Source organism: Oncorhynchus clarkii, chromosome 19, assembly GCF_045791955.1.
Source record: "Oncorhynchus clarkii lewisi isolate Uvic-CL-2024 chromosome 19, UVic_Ocla_1.0, whole genome shotgun sequence".
NCBI lineage: Eukaryota > Metazoa > Chordata > Actinopteri > Salmoniformes > Salmonidae > Oncorhynchus > Oncorhynchus clarkii.
In genome coordinates, this window is record NC_092165.1 from 26002116 (window position 1) to 26020483 (window position 18368).

Genomic DNA, 18368 nt, shown 5'->3' on the forward strand with positions numbered 1-18368 from the left:
AGCTAGCTAAAGTGTAGTCAGTGGCTAGCTAAGACATACAAAGGGGACGCACATTCATGGATTGGGCACAAACGTGATCACGCTGGTGAATGGTAGCTGACAGTGTGATTAGAGTTGAGGTGCAGGAGCTCCCTGCATGAATTCGTAGTCTTGCTGAAGTCTTCTCTGTTGCTAATTCGCATTTTCGAGGATAATATATTGAGAACACTCAACTTGTCCTAGAGAATTACATGGCTATCAAAACGTCACGCCAGGGTAAGCCTTCACGAAACACAGACCTTATATGAAGTAGTTCTAAAATTGAAAAATGATTGGAACCATTACCTAGTTTTCCCGCTAGGTTTTATGGGTATTATATAGTGTCCACTGTGCTGTCGATGACCCAGCCCACTTCCTAGACATGAGTAATTACAAGAGAAAAGCGCTATAATCATCATGGGCAACAAATGTTTACAAAGGATTGCTTTCAATGAAGAACTAAAACATTCTTATGATCAATGAGGTACATTTAAATGATAAACGTGAGGTACATTTAAATGATAAACGTGAAGAGTAATGGTGTATCTTTAGATGCTAATTTATCATATTCTAGGTGTTTGTTAACAAACCAAAACGTGACATTCTTGAACAACGGAGACATGGATGAGTCATCCCCATGTGTCGTTTTGCAGATAACCATCTCTAGATAACTTCAGAACATTTTTGAATTTCTGAAGCTTTTTGAGAGGCTTTTGATTTTCGCTTATTACCTATGGGACAATTATCATCAGATTTGGAGATGATGCCTGGTCCAAAGTAAACCACGTTTTCAACGCATGCAACCGTGTCGCGATGCATGATGACAGGACATAGATTTACAAAAGTGCTGGATTGGAAGTTGACTGTCGGCACCACATCTTATACAGACAGGTAAGATGTACAGTCAATGGTACATGGCCGTATATACATACATATGAGGACACCGGTATTTTGTACACAAAGAAAATAAAATACATGTCAACATATAAATATTGCTCCGAGTATTGATTAAACAAACCTCAGAACGCTTATATTCTTGATCTGACCGACTTCTAATCACGCCCGACTCTTTGCGAACGAGTGGAATCATGAACAGTGATTTTTGTTAGGTATGTTCGTCTGCGTCCACGATATATGTGCCTTTTTAGCGGCACAGTCACACCAAAGACTATACAATATGAAGATAGGCTAAAACTGCTCTCCAATAGAAATCCCGATCACACTTGTAGGCGATGTTATCTAGCTAAACTCATGCGCAAAAATACGTCATCGGGTCAAACGGCCGTTTCGCGCCGAACTGCGCATGTGTAGGCCGTCAAATTAAAGTTACAAATAAAGTTGTTTTTGACGAAAAATGTAAGTGTCACTTTCACAAGGTTGGAGTAATAACATAGCTTTACTTTACTCATTGACTTCTCAAACCCCTGGTCTGTTTCGCAAGCGTTCCCTGAAGGTTTAGAACCTCTTTGCTCACGTGCTTTCAAAAGGATAACTCCGCACTCTCGAAGAAGGGTGCAATTGCGGCTTGTAATTCGGGGCGTTCCTGCATGTGGGTATTCCTGCATCTTCAGGAACCTCTCTTTATCCCTGTATTGGTAATAAAAATGCAAAAAATATATATCAGGCATGGGGAGTGTATCTTGGGAAATGGCGACTGTGCTTGAATCTGAAAGTGCGGCAAGTGAAGAGTGTGATAATGAATGAAAAATAGTGAAATCAAAGAATGGAACAAAATGAGCTAAAGTTGTAGAAGAAAAGTACTGTTCCAATAATAAATTTCTTATTGGACTGTGTTTTCTGGACAAGGGGGTTCATTTGGGAAATCCACTTGTAATATTGAGGACTGTGAAGAAAGCAGTGGGAAAGGTGGATTCAATAAAGGTGACTAGAAGCGGCCTTGTTTTGGTGAATTGTGTCGATGAAGAACAGAAGAAGCGTGCAATGGATCTGGCAAAATTGCCCACGTCAGAAGTACCTGTATTCCTCTTCGGAGCAGGACGCCTGCCAAAGGAGTTATAGCTGGAGTATCGTTGGATTTTTTTAACCTTTATTTAACAAGGAAAGTCAGTTAAGAACAAATTCTTATTTACAATGACAGCCTACCCCAGCCAAACCTGGAAGGCACTGGGCCAATTGTGCACCGGCCTATGGGACTCCCGATCACAGCTGGTTGTGATACAGCCCAGGATCAAACCAGGGTCTGTAGTGACGATTCTAGCACTGAGATGCAGTGCCTTAGACCGCCGCGTCACTCTGGAGCCACCAATGAGGAGTACCTTAGTCAGAAAATCCCAGGAGTGGTCAGTGCACTTCGCATGACCCATATGGTAAATAGAACAAAGGAGAAACGCCTATCAATATTATTGTGGTTTGAGGAGACTCTACCTGAACACGTGAAACTTGGATGTGTGTGTGGTGACAGCATTTGTCCAACCATTACAGTGTGGGAATTGTAAAGGATATGGTCACATCAAATGTTTGCAGATGGGACAAGTAGGGTATTGAAGAATCAGTGAATGGAAAATGTGGTGGGGTTCATACTCCAGACTGAAGGAGGTCAAGATGTCAAGGATCAGGACTGTGCACCGGATCTCCTATGTGGAGGCGGTGAAGAGAGTTGAAGAGGCAAGTGTTGAAGATATGGCGGTGGATGCATTGCAACCAGTTGCTAGTGTTTTAAGTCAATTGATTTATCTGGATACACTCATTGTGAAGAAAGATGATTTTGTGGCATTTATAGCCACAGTGACTAATTGTACAGCACAAGTGTCTAAGAAGTCCAAGAAGCTCAACATCATTATATCTGCAGCCGAGAAGTTTTTGTGGCTCCAAGAGTTCATGGCAAGGACTATTATAGCTAGGATATGTCCCACCCCACAGGACTCTTCCGAGACAGTGTAGGTACCTGATTTAGATTTATTATTTTTTTACAGAAAAGCAGGTTGATTATGTTAAGTTAATGTATTTTTTGATAGTTGGTATGATATTTTATTTATTTTTGACCCACATTATTTCATTTTTAAAATCCTTATTATCCACCCGCACAGTGGGTGGCAGAATCCAGAACCTGTTGCGAACGCCATTACACCATATAAGAAGAACGGTGACGCTCCAGTACAGTAGGTGACGTTAATGCACAATAACGTTGGATGGCTGCAGAAGAGGGGCGACGGCGATAGCCGTACAGTGTCCTTCGTCACCGCATTTCTGTTAACGACTACGAGGGCAGGTGGGAGTGAAAGGCACTGTGTGCTAGCTAAGCCATCTAGTCCGGTACAATGCAGGTGGGGGCGACACTGTGCTAACTAACTAGCAACTTGTTAGCTAACACGCGGTGTCGCCCCAGCCTCCCGTCTATTGTGCTAGCGGGAAGCGTCTGTGACACGGTTTTCTCCTGTACACAGTCGGTGGGAGGCGTGGGCGACACCGTGTGCTAGCTAACCAGCAAGCTAGTGTGCTGTCTCCCCAGCCTCCCATCTGCTCTGGTGGCGACACCGGTAGACCGTGTCCTTCACCCCTGCCTGTCGCGCACTGTTTTCCGTATGTCAGGTAACGATGTTGAGAGCAAGTTTATTTCCCTTTTGACCCACATTCAAGTGTCACACGCATGAATATTTGGGGAATGGCCACATGCAGGAACGCCCCAAATTGCAGGCTGCAGTTGCACAATATTGCCCTCTAGCACATTGTTTCCCAACCAGGGGTACAAAACTCAAAGGGTAGCAAAACTCAAGTTGGTCTTACACTAACCGAAACGGGTTGGGAATCACTGCTCTAGCAGCACAGGCCGAGGCCTGAGACGTGAAACGAACTACCCCATCTCTCAGTCGGTGAAGTAGGCAACAAGAGACGCTGCTGAAAGTGTGTTTTGCTAGATGCTGGACGAGGCATTTTTAAAACCGCCCTGCGATAGCGGCCGTGTCAACAGATATCCAAAAACAAACCATATCCGATTCTCTGAGAATGAGTACACAACTGGTAAATAGTCGCTTATATACAGGATACGCAGGGGTGAAAGTACTCTGGTACGGCACAACAGTCAAATAAATAGTTGGGGTACGCCGTACCAATAATACACGAGCCTATCACAAAACAGAATGTAAAGAAAAATGTAGGCTTTTACACTATTATTTATCATTACCGCATGAAAATTAGCGATTAGACTTGAAAACTGATATAGCCTACGCTCCCAAATGCGATGTGGTTCGACGAGGACACGACATTTTTCCAAGGCAGAGATTAGGTGCCGCCACGAGACGCGTGCGTACAGAGCAGTAGATTCTGACCAAATGTCATTGCACTTTTTGGTGTTTTGTGTAACATGTCTATTTCCATTTACCACTGTTTGGAGGTTTGAAATATGTTGCGAGTGAATGAACGTGCGCAGATAGCCTAGTAAAGGAGCCTTTTGAAGTGATTGTTTGACAATCAGATAACATCACGACTGGTTGTATTTATGCCACGGTAAAATGTAAAAAATAAAATAATGACAGATCTTTACGACTAGGCCCACAGAGATGCTATTGAATGAATAGGGATTATATATGTAATTATTCCCATACCGGGAATAAATTAAATCTACCTTCACCCCTGTAGGTCAGTCCGGTGGCTAACTGCCAGCAGATATTTATATTGCAGTAAGGTTGAAGGGCTTTGGCTAGTATTACTTAATCCGTTAGAAGGATGAAGTATGTCTAACGTTAAATGGCACAGTGATTCCCAAACTTGGTGTCGGGCCCCATGTGTGGTTCCCTGAGAAACCGGATAAACAAAGAACTTAAAAAATATATATGTTTCAATATGAACATATCCACATGGCCCATCTTCCTTATAGGCCGACATTAAAATGCAATCGATTCCCGCGACCACCCATATGCAAAATGTATGCACGCATGACTGTAAGTCACATTGGATAAAAGCGTCTGCTAAATGGCATATATATATTAATATGAAAATCTCCACATGGCCCATATTTTTATAGGCCTACATTAAAATGCAATCAAAATGCAAACAATACAGCTCTAAAAATGTCCTACGTATTTGTTTCCGCGCTAATGCCACATGTCAGTGTGAATAATTTCTCATATATTCAGGGCTATAACATTACAGTTGTATACCTAATAGGCTATGTGTTTGTAGTTCAACTGAGGTGTATTAACCAATGGCCGTCCAAGGTGATAATGGCTGGGATCTTTTTTTGCTTTCTCCAAATAGCGTTTTAAAAGTTTTTTTATTTGTTTAAAACTGCAGTTAAGCTGACAACTGCAATGCAATGGCAGTAATGGAAAATCTCTTCTGACTTGCCCTTCGTAAAGATGGTGATCTGAAAGCTTGTGGAGGCAATTTATCCTGCTCGTCAAATTGTCTTTTCCAGAAGGATGTTTTGGACTGAAGGAGAGGTATGTGAAAGCTTCTTGAAATTAATGTGTGCTTTAAATAGATTTAATGTGGCAAACAATAACGTTGACCTAATTCATCATACTCAAACCAAGTTCTGTTTTCTTGAGGGCGTAGTTAGGTAGGTAGTTACCAATAAAGGCGGCATTCTGAGTTAATCAACATGTTTCCTCCCGTATTTTATTACAGTGTATCTGAAATCTGTGCAAGGCTGTTGGGCAAAGACTCTCCCCTTACGCCGCTGAGACGTCCCCTCCACATCCATCTCCATCCCATTTAGCCACAGTAGCCATATCCTGATCACTGGCTCCAAGATGGATCCTTTGGAAAGAATGCACTTCACCACTATCGACTATGTCATATTTGCCCTCTTGCTGGTGGCATCCATGGGCATAGGGCTGTATTATGCCCTGTCAGGGGGTCGGCAGCGCACCACTCAGGAGTTCCTGCTAGCGGACCGGAGCATGAGCTGCCTTCCTGTATCCCTGTCACTTATCGCTACATTTCAGTCAGCGGTGGCTATAGTGGGCGTGCCGGCAGAGATCTATACCCATGGCACTCAGTACTGGTTCATAGGCTGTGCTTACATCTTGGGCCTATTAATTCCAGCACATGTTTTCATTCCTGTGTTCTACAGGCTGCATCTTACCAGCGCTTACCAGGTACGTACTTGTAGGTTCTTTGCAAACTAAACCCCTGATGGAGATAAGTCTTTGGAATTAAAATATGTAGGCTAATACCAGTTGAAATGTATAGGCCTAGCTTTTAAACCCTGCTAAGGAGTTTACATAGTATTGGTTTCTGGTAGGGAAATAAATAATGAATAAATACATTCTGAATATACTGATGTGTATATGTCACTTAGTGATAGTATTGTTTCTTTTCAGTATCTGGAACTGCGCTTTAGCAAACCAGTGCGTATCTGTGGAACACTTACCTTCATCTTTCAGACAGTAAGGTCCATACATACCAGATGCAATAATAAAGACATAAACAAGTAATATAAAGAACTTGTAAATGTTGTTGTTGATCAGTTTTTCCACTGATATGACTGCTGCTATCTCTTGCAGGTCATCTATATGGGTGTTTGTGTGTACACTCCGGCCCTAGCACTCAATGCAGGTCAGTAATTTCGGCTTTGCTTTTAGGATTTACAGACCGTGATAAGTTTTAACACTTTAATGGCGGGTTATGGCTGTCTCCAAGACATAGATTAAGCGTAGTCCAGGACTCAAATGCATCCAGGGACATTCTCAGTTGAAAGAGTTTTTTTTTAGTCCAGGACTAGGCTTAATCTGTGTCTGGGAAACTGGAAATGTTACTGTGTTTTGTGCCATGAGTAGATTATCTAGAATTATGCAAAATGCACATTATGAATGAGTAAAGGTTGCTTAATTTGGTTCCATGCTTCCCTGTAGTTACTGGCTTTGATCTATGGGGAGCAGTGCTGGCCACTGGACTGGTGTGTACACTGTATACTACTCTGGTAAGTTGTTCTTTGTTATTTTCAGAGTTTGTAAATAAGCTGTTATTACACAATGGTAAATAAACTGGAAATATGACAATCTAAAGTACAAATAAAATGTACTCGTGAAAAAAAAAAGTTTAACGTTGACATTATGAAATGTCATTGCGAAGTGTCCTTTTTTCTCTCTATATCTTTAGATGTAACATCAGCCATTATAAGCTTGACGCCTAAACGATAATAGGCTCTATTCCTCTGTGTTGTACCTGGTCCTGACAGGGAGGCCTGAAGGCAGTGATCTGGACAGATGTCTTCCAGACCATAGTGATGTTTGCTGGCCAGCTGGCGGTCATCGTGGTGGGGGTCCAGCAGACTGGAGGGTTAGCAGAGGTCTGGAGGAAGGTCTGGGAGGGGAACCGTATCTCTGGCATAGAGTGAGTAGACTGGTTACTATCTTCATGTATTCAAGCAATGACTGACGATCCTGTTTAAAGTTTGATTTAAGGACATCTTAAATTCCACCCACTGGCTCCAGGTCATCTACAAGTCTCTGCTAGGTAAAGCCCTGCCTTATCTCAGCTCAATGGTCACCATAGCAGCACCTAGCAGCGCGTAGCACGCGCTCCAGCAGGTATATCTCACTGGTCACCCCCAAAGCCAATTCTTCCTTTGGCCGCCTCTCCTTCCAGTTCTCTGCTGCCAATGACTGGAACGAACTGCAAAAATCACTAAAGCTGGAGACTCTTATCTCCCTCACTAGCTTTAAGCACCAGCTGTCACAGCAGCTCACAGATCACTGCACCTGTACATAGCCCATCTGTAAATATCCCATCCAACTACCTCATCCTCATCCCCATACTGTATTTATTTATTTATCTTGCTCCTTTGCACCCCAGTATGTCTACTTGCACAATCTTTTTCTACTGTATTATTGATTGCATGTTTGTTTACTCTATGTGTAACTCTGTGTTGTTGTATGTGTCAAACTGCTTTGCTTTATCTTGGCCAGGTCGCAGTTGCAAATGAGAACTTGTTCTCAACTAGTCGACCTGGTTAAATAAAGGTGAAATAAAAAATTAAATAAATAAATGTTCCAGTTCTAATATTCCAATTCTATGTTCTCCCTCTTGTCATGTCTGTTCTACAGCCTGAATCCTGACCCTACGGAGAGGTACACGTTCTGGACCCTGGGGGTGGGAGGGGTCTTCCTGATGCTGTCTCTGTACGGGGTGAACCAGGCCCAGGTCCAGAGATACCTCAGCTCCAAGACTGAGAGGGAAGCCATCATGTAAGACTGCATGTACCACACTCCATACACAACACCACATTACAGTACATACACATGGATTCATGTGGTAATACCATGGTAATGGTATGGATACTGACCTATTTTAATGCGTTGTGATTCTGCAGGTCTTGCTACATGGTGTTTCCCTCTCTACAGGTAGCTCTAGCTCTGAGCTGTGTCATGGGGCTGGTCATGTTTGCACGTTACTGTGGGGAGGATCAATTTCACAAAATAGGCAACTTATCAAAAAATGAGGTCAGTAGAAGTGTGTGTTATTATTTTGGTCTTTCAGAGTGCATCATTAGAGTATTGTAGCATGTGGGTTAAGTAATCTGCAATTTAGCAGTCAGCAGATGTTTTTATTCAAATTGACCTACAGTACAGTGAGTGCATACATTTTTGTGTGTCTGTGATCTCCAGTGAGAATTGAACCCACAAACCTGGTGTAGCTAGTGCCACACTCTTACCTACAATACACCAACCATTATGTGTTCTCTATCCACAGATGGTGTTATACTTTGTTATGGACATGCTGCAGGATCTACCTGGTCTATCTGGACTGTTTATAGCTTGCGTATTTAGTGCAGCTCTCAGGTATTTCAATCAATCAATATTCTTAACACCCTTTGTCACAAAGGGCTTTACATTAACCCAGCCTAGACATCCAGAAGGGTGCTTTGGTGTTGACACTTAGTTTCATGTTTGTCTCCACAGCACCATCTCGTCAGCCTTTAACTCTCTGGCCACAGTGACCTTGGAGGACCTGATCAAACCACACTGCTCATCCATGACAGAGGCCAGGGCCACCCTGCTCTCCAAGGGACTGGGTACGTTGAGATCTCCTGGGCCCTGTCCAGAAACAACCCCTAGACCTTATCCCCTAGGACCCAGCCACTTCATGTACAGTAGATCAGATCAAGTGCCTATGGGGTAGGGACTAGGGGTGGTATCTGAACGGGGCCCTGCTCACTGTTGACAGTGTCTCTTAACTTATTTGTAAGTTCTACATCATGCTTTCCTCACTTTACCTGTGAGATGTTTTCTAAGACGGCACGCATATAATATCAGCATTAAAGAGTGACATTTACTTTTTCTGTTTCTGAACTAGCATGTTCATATGGACTGATGTGCCTGGCTATGGCCTATTTAACCCACTTGATGAGCGATTCCGTTTTGCAAGTAAGGACAACATTTGATATATTTGAATAACTTACTGTATTTTGTTAAAACTCAAATATTATGTTTGATTCTGACATTTTTGTATTTATTTAAATTCAAGGCTGCTTTCAAAATCTTTGGAATGGTTGGTGGTCCTCTTCTTGGCATCTTCTGTCTCGGGATGTTCTTTCCTTGGGCTAACTCTACTGTAAGTACTCAATGTATATAGTGAGGGCATACATTTTTAGTATGTGAATGTGATCCCTGTGGGAATCAAACTTAGCGCCATGCCGGGTTACTCTAAAACCACTTTGTGACAACTGCTGATGTAAAAAGGTCAAGACTCAATCAATACATTTGATTGATTGAGGTACTGCGTTTCTCCAGGGTGCCCTGGCGGGTTTGGGGTCAGGCCTGGTGATGGCCTTCTGGGTGGGCATCGGGAGCATCGTAACCCGTACCTCTGGTGGTCCTGCTGCTGTGTCTCATTTCAACTGCACTGCTGTACAACTCTCAGAAAACATCACCACAGCCATAGGGACTGCACTCAATAGTACTGCTGTGCCTACTAGTACATCCAGGTAAGAGTCTTAGTGTATTATGAAAAGCTCAATAAAAATAAAATGTATGTGTCATAAGAGGCAAACAACAACTAATAATCAGATCATCTGAAAGTATTCTATTTAGTTTGCTTATAGATTTAAATGTACAGTGGGGAGAACAAGTATTTGATACACTGCCGATTTTGCAGGTTTTCCTACTTACAAAGCATGTAGAGGTCTGTAATTTTTATCATAGGTACACTTCAACTGTGAGAGACGGAATCTAAAACAAAAATCCAGAAAATCACATTGTAACTTTTTAAGTCATTAAATTGCATTTTATTACATAACATAAGTATTTGATACATCAGAAAAGCAGAACTTAATATTTGGTACAGAAACCTTTGTTTGCAATTACAGAGATCATACGTTTCCTGTAGTTCTTGACCAGGTTTGCACACACTGCAGCAGGAATTTTGGCCCACTCCTCCATACAGACCTTCTCCAGATCCTTCAGGTTTTGGGGCTGTCGCTGGGCAATATGGACTTAAGCTCCCTCCAAAGATTTTCTATTGGGTTCAGGTCTGGAGACTGGCTAGGCCACTTCAGGACCTTGAGATGCTTCTTACGGAGCCACTCCTTAGTTGCCCTGGCTGTGTGTTTCGGGTCGTTGTCATGCTGGAAGACCCAGCCACGACCCATCTTCGATGCTCTTACGGAGGGAAGGAGGTTGTTGGCCAAGATCTCGCGAAAGATGGCCCCATCCATCCTACCCTCAATACGGTGCAGTCGTCCTGTCCCCTTTGCAGAAAAGCATCCCCAAAGAATGATGTTTCCACCTCCATGCTTCACGGTTGGGATGGTGTTCTTGGGGTTGTACTCATCCTTCTTCTTCCTCCAAACAGTGGAGTTTAGACCAAAAAGCTATATTTCTGTCTCATCAGACCACATGACTTTCTCCCATTCCTCCTCTGGATAATCCAGATGGTCATTGGCAAACTTCAGACGGGCCTGGACATGCGCTGGCTTGAGCAGGGGGACATTGCGTGCGCTGCAGGATTTTAATCCATGACGGCGTAGTGTGTTACTAATGGTTTTCTTTGAGACTGTGGACCCAGCTCTCTTCAGGTCATTGACCAGGTCCTGCCGTGTAGTTCTGGGCTGATCCCTCACCTTCCTCATGATCATTGATGCCCCACGAGGTAAGATCTTGCATGGAGCCCCAGACCAAGGGTGATTGACCGTCATCTTGAACTTCTTCCATTTTCAAATAATTGCGCTAACAGTTGTTGCCTTCTCACCAAGCTGCTTGCCTATTGTCATGTAGCCCATCCCAGCCTTGCAGGTCTACAATTTTAGCCCTGATGTCCTTACACAGCTCTCTGGTCTTGGCCATTGTGGAGAGGTTGTAGTCTGTTTGATTGAGTGTGTGGACAGGTGTCTTTTATACAGGTAACGAGTTCAAACAGGATCAGTTAATACAGGTAATGAGTGGAGAACAGGAGGGCTTCTTAAAGAAAAACAAACAGGTCTGTGAGAGCCGGAATTCTTACTGGTTGGTAGGTGATCAAATACTTATGTCATGCAATAAAATGCAAATTAATTACTTAAAAATCATACAATGTGATTTTCTGGATTTTTGTTTTAGATTCTGTCTCTCACAGTTGAAGTGTACCTATGATACAAATTACAGACCTCTACATGCTTTGTAAGTAGGAAAACATGCAAAATCGGCAGTGTATCAAATACTTGTTCTCCCCACTGTATATATTTTTTTTGTCAGTGGTCTACACAATACCCCATAATGTCGAAATGGAATTATGTTTTTAGATATTTTTTTACAAATGAATTAAAATCTGAAATGTTTGGAGTCAAGTATTCAACCCCTTTGTTATGGAAAGTCTAAATACGTTCAGGAGTAGAAATGTGCTCTTAACAAGTCACATAATAAGTGTGCAATAAGTGTTTAAAACTGCTGCAGGATCAGTGGGTCTCCCGCGGGCCAGTTGAGCTAACGTAGGCTAATGCAATTAGCATGAGGTTGTAAGTAACCAGAAAATGTCCTAGGGCATAAACATGTCTGATATTGGCAGACAGTTTACATTCTTGTTAATCTAACTGCACTGTCCAATTTACAGTAGCTATTACAGTGAAAGAATACCATGCTATTGTTTGAAGGAGAGTGCACAGTTATGAACTAGAAAGTTATTAATAAACCAATTAGACACATTTGGGCAGTCTTTATAAAACATTTTGAACAGAAATACAATGGTTCATTGGATCAGTCTAAAACTTAGCAGATAAACTGCTGCCATCTAGTGGCCAAAATCTAAATTGTGCCTAGATTCCTAAGTCGTATATTGGCCTTTCTCGTGCATTTCAACAATGATGGTACAAAAAAAATACTAAAAAACACATGGTTTTTCTTTTGTATTATCTAATGTATTATATCCTCCTATATTATTTTAACAATTCCACAACCTGCCAAGTTTTTCCTTTCAAATGGTTTCAAGAATATGCATATCCTTCCTTCAGGTCCTGAGCCTGGTTAGATTTGGGTATGTCATTTTCGTCGAAATTTTAAAAAGAGTCCGATCCTTAATTAACATGATTTTTTAATAAATGTAAGGTCCCTAAGTCAGACAGTGAATTTCAAACACAGATTCAACCACAAAGACCAGGGAGGTTTTCCAATGCTTTGCAAAGAATGGTACCTATTGGTAGATGAGTAAAAATACAAAAAAGCAGACATTGAATATCCCTTTGAACATGGTGAATTTATTAATTACAACTTTGGATGGTGTGTCAATACACCCAGTCACTACAAAGATACAGGTGTACTTCCTAACTCAGTTGCCGGAGTAAAAGAAAACATGCTCAGGGATTTCACCATGAGGCCAATGGTGACTTTAAAACAGTAACAGAGTTTAATGGCTGTGATGTTAGGGGAAAACAACTGAGGATAGATCAACAACATTGTAGTTACTCCACAATACTAACCTAATTGACAGGAGTGAAAAGGACGCCTGTACAGAATAAAACAGGCATCCTGTTTGCAACAAGGCACTAAAGTAATACTGCAAAAAATGTGGCAAAGCAATTCACTTTTTGTCCTGAAAACAAAATGTTTAGATCAAATCCAATAGAACACATTACACATTACCACTCTCCATATTTTCAAGCATAGAAACAAAACAAACTGTGGAATAAGTTAAGGGTTATGAATACTTTCTGAAGGCACTGTAGATGCAAATTTCTAATACATTTTGTGATTTTATTTTAACTATGTCTTTCAACTGTTCTTTAGCCAACCAATGGGTCTGCAGAGATTCTACTCCTTATCCTTCATGTGGTACAGTGCTCTCAGCTCTTTCACTGTGGTGATCACAGGGTTGATCGTTAGCTTTCTCACAGGTAGGGGAGAGCTCTTGATCATTACCATAGAAGATGCAATTAGGGCTGGTTTTCCAGACACATATTAAACCTACTCCTGGACTAAAAAGCATGCTCAAGGGAGATTGAGATTCTTCATTGAGCATGCCTTTTAATCAGGGACTACACTTAATCTCTGTCTGGTAAATTAGACCAATCATTTTCACAACAGATTCTGAATTAAGTTAATCTAATTGGTTGGATTTTATCTTTAATTTAAGGACCAATGAAAGAGGAGGATGTGACCCCAGGCACTCTGTATCCTCTGTTGGGCAACATGCTGTTCTTCGTACCAGATAACCTCAAACAAAATCTGTGCTGCGCCACCCCACTGGGGCACAGGGTAAGTCAACAGAGCACATAGGCTCATCACACTCACAGTTCAGGATTGTGTTCATTAGTGGAAACCACATCAAAAAGCAACAAAACGTTTTGCAACAAAAACAAGTATTAATTATTGGACAAAGTCTGGTCCTCAGGGCTGCGGTAAACACAGGGCTGCATTCAGCAGGCACAACATAATGGAACGTTCAGATAGAAATATGTTATGTTTGTTTGACGTGTAGAATAAGGAATCACGTCAGTTCCATTCATGACGTTTCTATCTGCAGCATTCCACAATGTTTGCTTCCTGAAGGTTCCCCTGATGCATTTATAGCAGATGGGGGCTATGCATTCAAGATAGGCTGGAATTCAATCATTGCAGATAATAAGATTTCCACCTGCACTTTCAGCAAGTGTGTACAGCAGACAAACGTTTAAAAGTCCATTGTAGAAAACCCACCTTCTTCAATGATTGACCTCTGGCTTCAGTTAAAATATGTTATATTGTTTTGTCATTATGGCTAGCAACACTCAAGTTCTATTGTTTTGGGTCTGTGTGAGACATTTCAACAAAGCTACAGTGCCTTCAGAAAGTATTCACACCCCTGTACTTTTTACACATTTTATTGTTACAGCATCGACTCGGGTGTGAATACATATGTAAATTGAATATTTCAGTATTTCATTTTCAATAAATTAGCAAACATTTCTAAAAACATGTTTTCACTTTGTCATTATAGGGTATTGTGTGTAGATGGGTGAGAGAAAAAAACATATTTAATTCATTTTGAATTCAGGGGGTATGAATACTTTCTGAAGGCACTATGTGCTATTGTATCAAGGGTACTTAATTAACATTACCCATTATCTTATCTCAAGGTGAATTAACTCTTGGTGAGTTGTTTATAGTGTATGTTTTTGTACGAGTAGCCAATCATCCAGGAATGTCCACCTGCACAACACAAGGAAAGTAATGTTCAGGCCGACTACACAGAAGAAGAAGAAGAGGAGGAGAGGCTGAACTTTCTTCCCACTTCCCCCACACCTGTTACGGAACACGAGACAACTGTGTGATGCACAGAGACACTTCCATAACCTCATGTTATGTCGTGGCACACGGGGCAGTGAAATGGTCCACACCATTTTATGTCACTGTTTTTCACAGAGGACCTGTTCTTTTGAGGAGATGTGTTGTCGGGAGTGACTCTTATTTTAAAACTTTGCTTCAGGTTTGTAATTCAAGTGACTGGATAAAAAATGCACTGGGACTGTACATGTATATTGTACATGACGCATGGCAATACCAAATGTACATAGAGTATTACGTATTCTGGAAATCAAAAGATAAACCCAAGGCCATATTATCTAGTTCTGAGGAATTCAGATTTGAATGGACCGGATGTATAAATGCAAAAAATCCGGTTTATGTTTCCTCTCATTACCACAGATAAGAGGAAACCCAGTGGCCGGCAGTGGGAGCAAAAGGGTTTTGGCCGAAATTCTGCCAATTTTCTCAACGACCAAACATTTTATGTCCATACAGTTTTCTGTTTCTAAAACTACAATCTGTAACCAACTGAGAGGACTGCATTTTGTAGACTTTACCCTTTGCCAAAGTTTGAAAAAAGTTGTTTAGGAGTGCAAGGGTGAATTGAGTTATTGCACACCCACACTTTAGAATAAGCAACAGAAATATGCAAATAAATGCTAGAACGTGCCAATGGGATCTCACTAGCTTGTGCTTGTCCTGCCCACTATGATTCATTTGCTCCCATTGGAAACTACAGGCTCTGTTCAATCTTGGGTTAGTTATATCTTTGATATCACTATGCTGCTGTCAATGAGAAAATATCTTTAATTTGTGGAACTGAGTAGTTCTTTCAGTAATGTGATCTGGTGAACAACTTTGTCATGTTGGCCTGTTGTGTCGAAGCAGAAAATATTTTTGTAAAATTATACTGAGACGGTTTTGTTAGAAAAGAAAATCTTAAATAAACATTTCAATGTATTTCAGGTTTCACAGTTCACAGCACAATCAGTGCTGCTGATAATTTTTCTTTATTAGGAACAGTATAATTATCTATTAGTTTTTTAGTGTAAAGTTAGTATTGAGTTGGCAGGGAAAGGCAGTGTTCCTGAATATCCAGTGAGTAGGAGACTTGGATGTGATGAAGTTGGTAGAGATGAATGAGGAGGAGAGAAAGCCTGCCCTCTTGGAGGTATGGTACATCATCACATATCTGGCCAAACAAAGACAACATGGGAGGGGGGGGGGACAACATGGGAAGAAATTATTGATATCACCAGAAAAATTGTTAAGTTTGTAATAAACATTGGAAATCTTTCTCACCAGAGCTCTCACAATAAAAACTGCAATTCAGTCGAGACAAATATGCAGACAATGCTACATCAACCCTATACAGTACAGCATTGGTATAATAACAACCCTCATTGTGGAGCCAAAACACAATGTTGAAGGGATAGTTAGCCCAAATTATTTCAGTTAGATGGTTTCCTAAAATTATAATAGTAGTAAACCATTTTAACTAATGTTGTAATTTGGATGCACTAACCATTTAATTGCTAACAACTGGTTCTAGATTGGCGTTACTATCGGAAAGATACATTAACTAAATAAGTAAAAACAATATAGAAATTGCAGTGCCTTTGGAAAGTATTCAGATCCGTTGTTCTAAGGTTACAGCCTTATTCTAAAATTGATTAAATTGTTTTTCCCCCCTCATTGTTCCACACGCACTACCCCATAATGACATAGCAAAAACAGGATTTTAGAAATGTTTGCTAATTTATTATTAATAACACTGAAATATTACATTTACATAAGTATTCAGACCCTTTACTCAGTATTTTGTTCAAGCACCTTTGGCAGTGATTACAGCCTTGAGTCTTCTTGGGTATGATGCTACAAGCTTGGCACACTTTCTCCCATTCTTTTCTGCAGATGTTCTCAAGCTCTGTCAGGTTGGATGGGGAGCGTTGCTGCGCAGATACTTTCAGGTCTCTCCAGAGATGTTTGATCGGGTTCAAGTCCGGGCTCTGGCTGGGCCACTCAAAGACATTCAGAGACTTGTCCTGAAGCAACTCCTGTGTTGTCTTGGCTGTGTGCTTAGGGTCGTTGTCCTGTTGGAAGGTGAACCTTCGCCCCAGTCTGAGTTCCCGAGTGCTCTGGAGCAGGTTTTCGTCAATGATCTCTCTGTACTTTGCTCCGTTCATCTTTCCCTCAATCCTGACAAGTCTCCCAGTCCCACTACCATAGAGGAACTCTAGAGCTCTGTCAGAGTGACCATCGAGTTCTTGGTCACCTCCCTCACCCGATTGCTCAGTTTGGCCGGGCGGCCAGCTCTAGGAAGAGTCTTGGTGGTTCAAAACTTAATCCATTTAAGAATGATGGAGGCCACTGTGTTCTTGGGGACCAATGCTGCAGACATTTTTGGTACCCTTCCCCAGATCTGTGCCTCAACACGATCCTAATTCCTTCAATCGCATGGCTTGGTTTTTGCTCTGACATGCACTGTCAACTGTGGGACCATATATAGACAGGTGTGTGCCTTTCCATTGACTACCACATTCATACTTGAAATTGTATTTCAATATCGAACTCAAATTTGTAAGGGTGATACAATTGTAAACCAAAGACAAATGTCTATTTTCTAAAGCTTGACAATGGAAAGTTTTTAACTTGAAATTTAACTTGAAAGTAATGTATTTCTTTTATGGATGCTAGTTGAGGTATCTTTATTGTGGCTGTTGCACATTTGTTCTAAATACTTACTTTTATGTTCGCTAACTGGACAGGCAAACGCTGCCAAGTACTAAACGGTAAACCAATCAGAACTCGTCTGCTAATCACTTTCTCCGTACTTAAGGTACATAAACACAGCTGGTGACAGTTTAGTTATATAAATGTGATACCATTAATGCAATCTGTAAAATAACTCCCAACTTTACTTAGAACGCAGCAACCCTAGCAGCTAGCTACAACAAGTAGAACTGTTGCTAGCTAGCAGTAGCATATAGCTTTACCACTACTAGCATGTCGTTCCAGTACAGGGAGCGTTGGCTATCATTATTCAAAGTAATAACAATGTCTCTATCCTTAACCTAGTTGTTGTCATTCTTTAAACGGTAAGGATGGTCATTTTCTAACCTCATAAACTACAATCCTTTGATTCATTCTTGTCCCTCACCTTTATCTCCCATGAGCAATTCAGCTCTCCTCTCATGTGACCTACTCCCAAAGATCAAACAAGTGCTATTCACCAAGCATGGTCTTTGCTGATTCAGTCGCCTGTGAGGAGGACTATCCTACTGCAGTTTTAACTAGCACTGCAATCACTATTAGACATTGTGGCCCCATATGCATTTGCCGGTTGTCTATCCTTTGGGTTTAGTCGTGTACGGTCTACACAGTCTAGTGCATTGATTGTTATTATTTTTTATTGAACCTTTATTTAACTAGGCAAGTCAGTTAAGAACAAATTCTTATTTTCAATGACGGCTTAGGAACAGTGGGTTAACTGCCTTGTTCAGGGGCAGAACGACAGATTTTTACCTTGTCAACCTGGGGATTCAATCTTGCTACCTTTCGTGTTACTAGTCCAACGCTCTAACCACTAGGCTACCTGCCGCCCCGGTAACACCTATGTGAGAATGCTATATATTGACTACAGCTCAACCTCTCCCTCAACGTGATCAAGACAAAGGAGATGAGTGTTTACTACAG

At 41.3% G+C, this 18368-nt stretch overlaps 1 protein-coding gene across 3 annotated transcripts; it reads left to right on the forward strand.

Moving 5' to 3' along the window:
* Positions 1–389: 389 nt before the first annotated feature.
* LOC139374971 (sodium-dependent multivitamin transporter-like) lies at positions 390–15632 on the forward strand. Of its 3 annotated transcripts, none has more exons than XM_071116261.1 (17): positions 390–909; positions 5334–5417; positions 5605–6077; positions 6303–6368; positions 6486–6537; positions 6834–6901; positions 7160–7314; positions 8028–8168; positions 8294–8423; positions 8674–8762; positions 8883–8995; positions 9277–9347; positions 9448–9534; positions 9714–9907; positions 13176–13282; positions 13522–13643; positions 14555–15632. In XM_071116261.1, the coding sequence occupies exons 3-17, from the start codon at positions 5730–5732 to the stop codon at positions 14696–14698; spliced, it is 1887 nt and encodes a 628-aa protein (XP_070972362.1). In that variant the 5' UTR covers positions 390–909; positions 5334–5417; positions 5605–5729; the 3' UTR covers positions 14699–15632. The 3 variants fall into 3 exon arrangements, with proteins under 3 accessions (XP_070972362.1, XP_070972360.1, XP_070972361.1); XM_071116259.1 differs by having other exon boundaries at positions 400–909; positions 5269–5417; XM_071116260.1 differs by lacking the exon at positions 390–909 and adding an exon at positions 3708–3996 and having other exon boundaries at positions 5269–5417.
* The last annotated feature ends 2736 nt before the right edge of the window (positions 15633–18368 follow it).

Excerpts from the sequence above, each read along its gene's own strand:
- LOC139374971 (XM_071116261.1), top strand. The coding sequence starts at position 5,730 with ATGGATCCTTTGGAAAGAATGCACTTCACCACTATCGACTATGTCATA. Across the intron at positions 6,902-7,159 it reads GTACACTGTATACTACTCTG|GGAGGCCTGAAGGCAGTGAT; the intron begins GTAAGTTGTTCT and ends TGGTCCTGACAG. Across the intron at positions 8,763-8,882 it reads GTATTTAGTGCAGCTCTCAG|CACCATCTCGTCAGCCTTTA; the intron begins GTATTTCAATCA and ends TTGTCTCCACAG.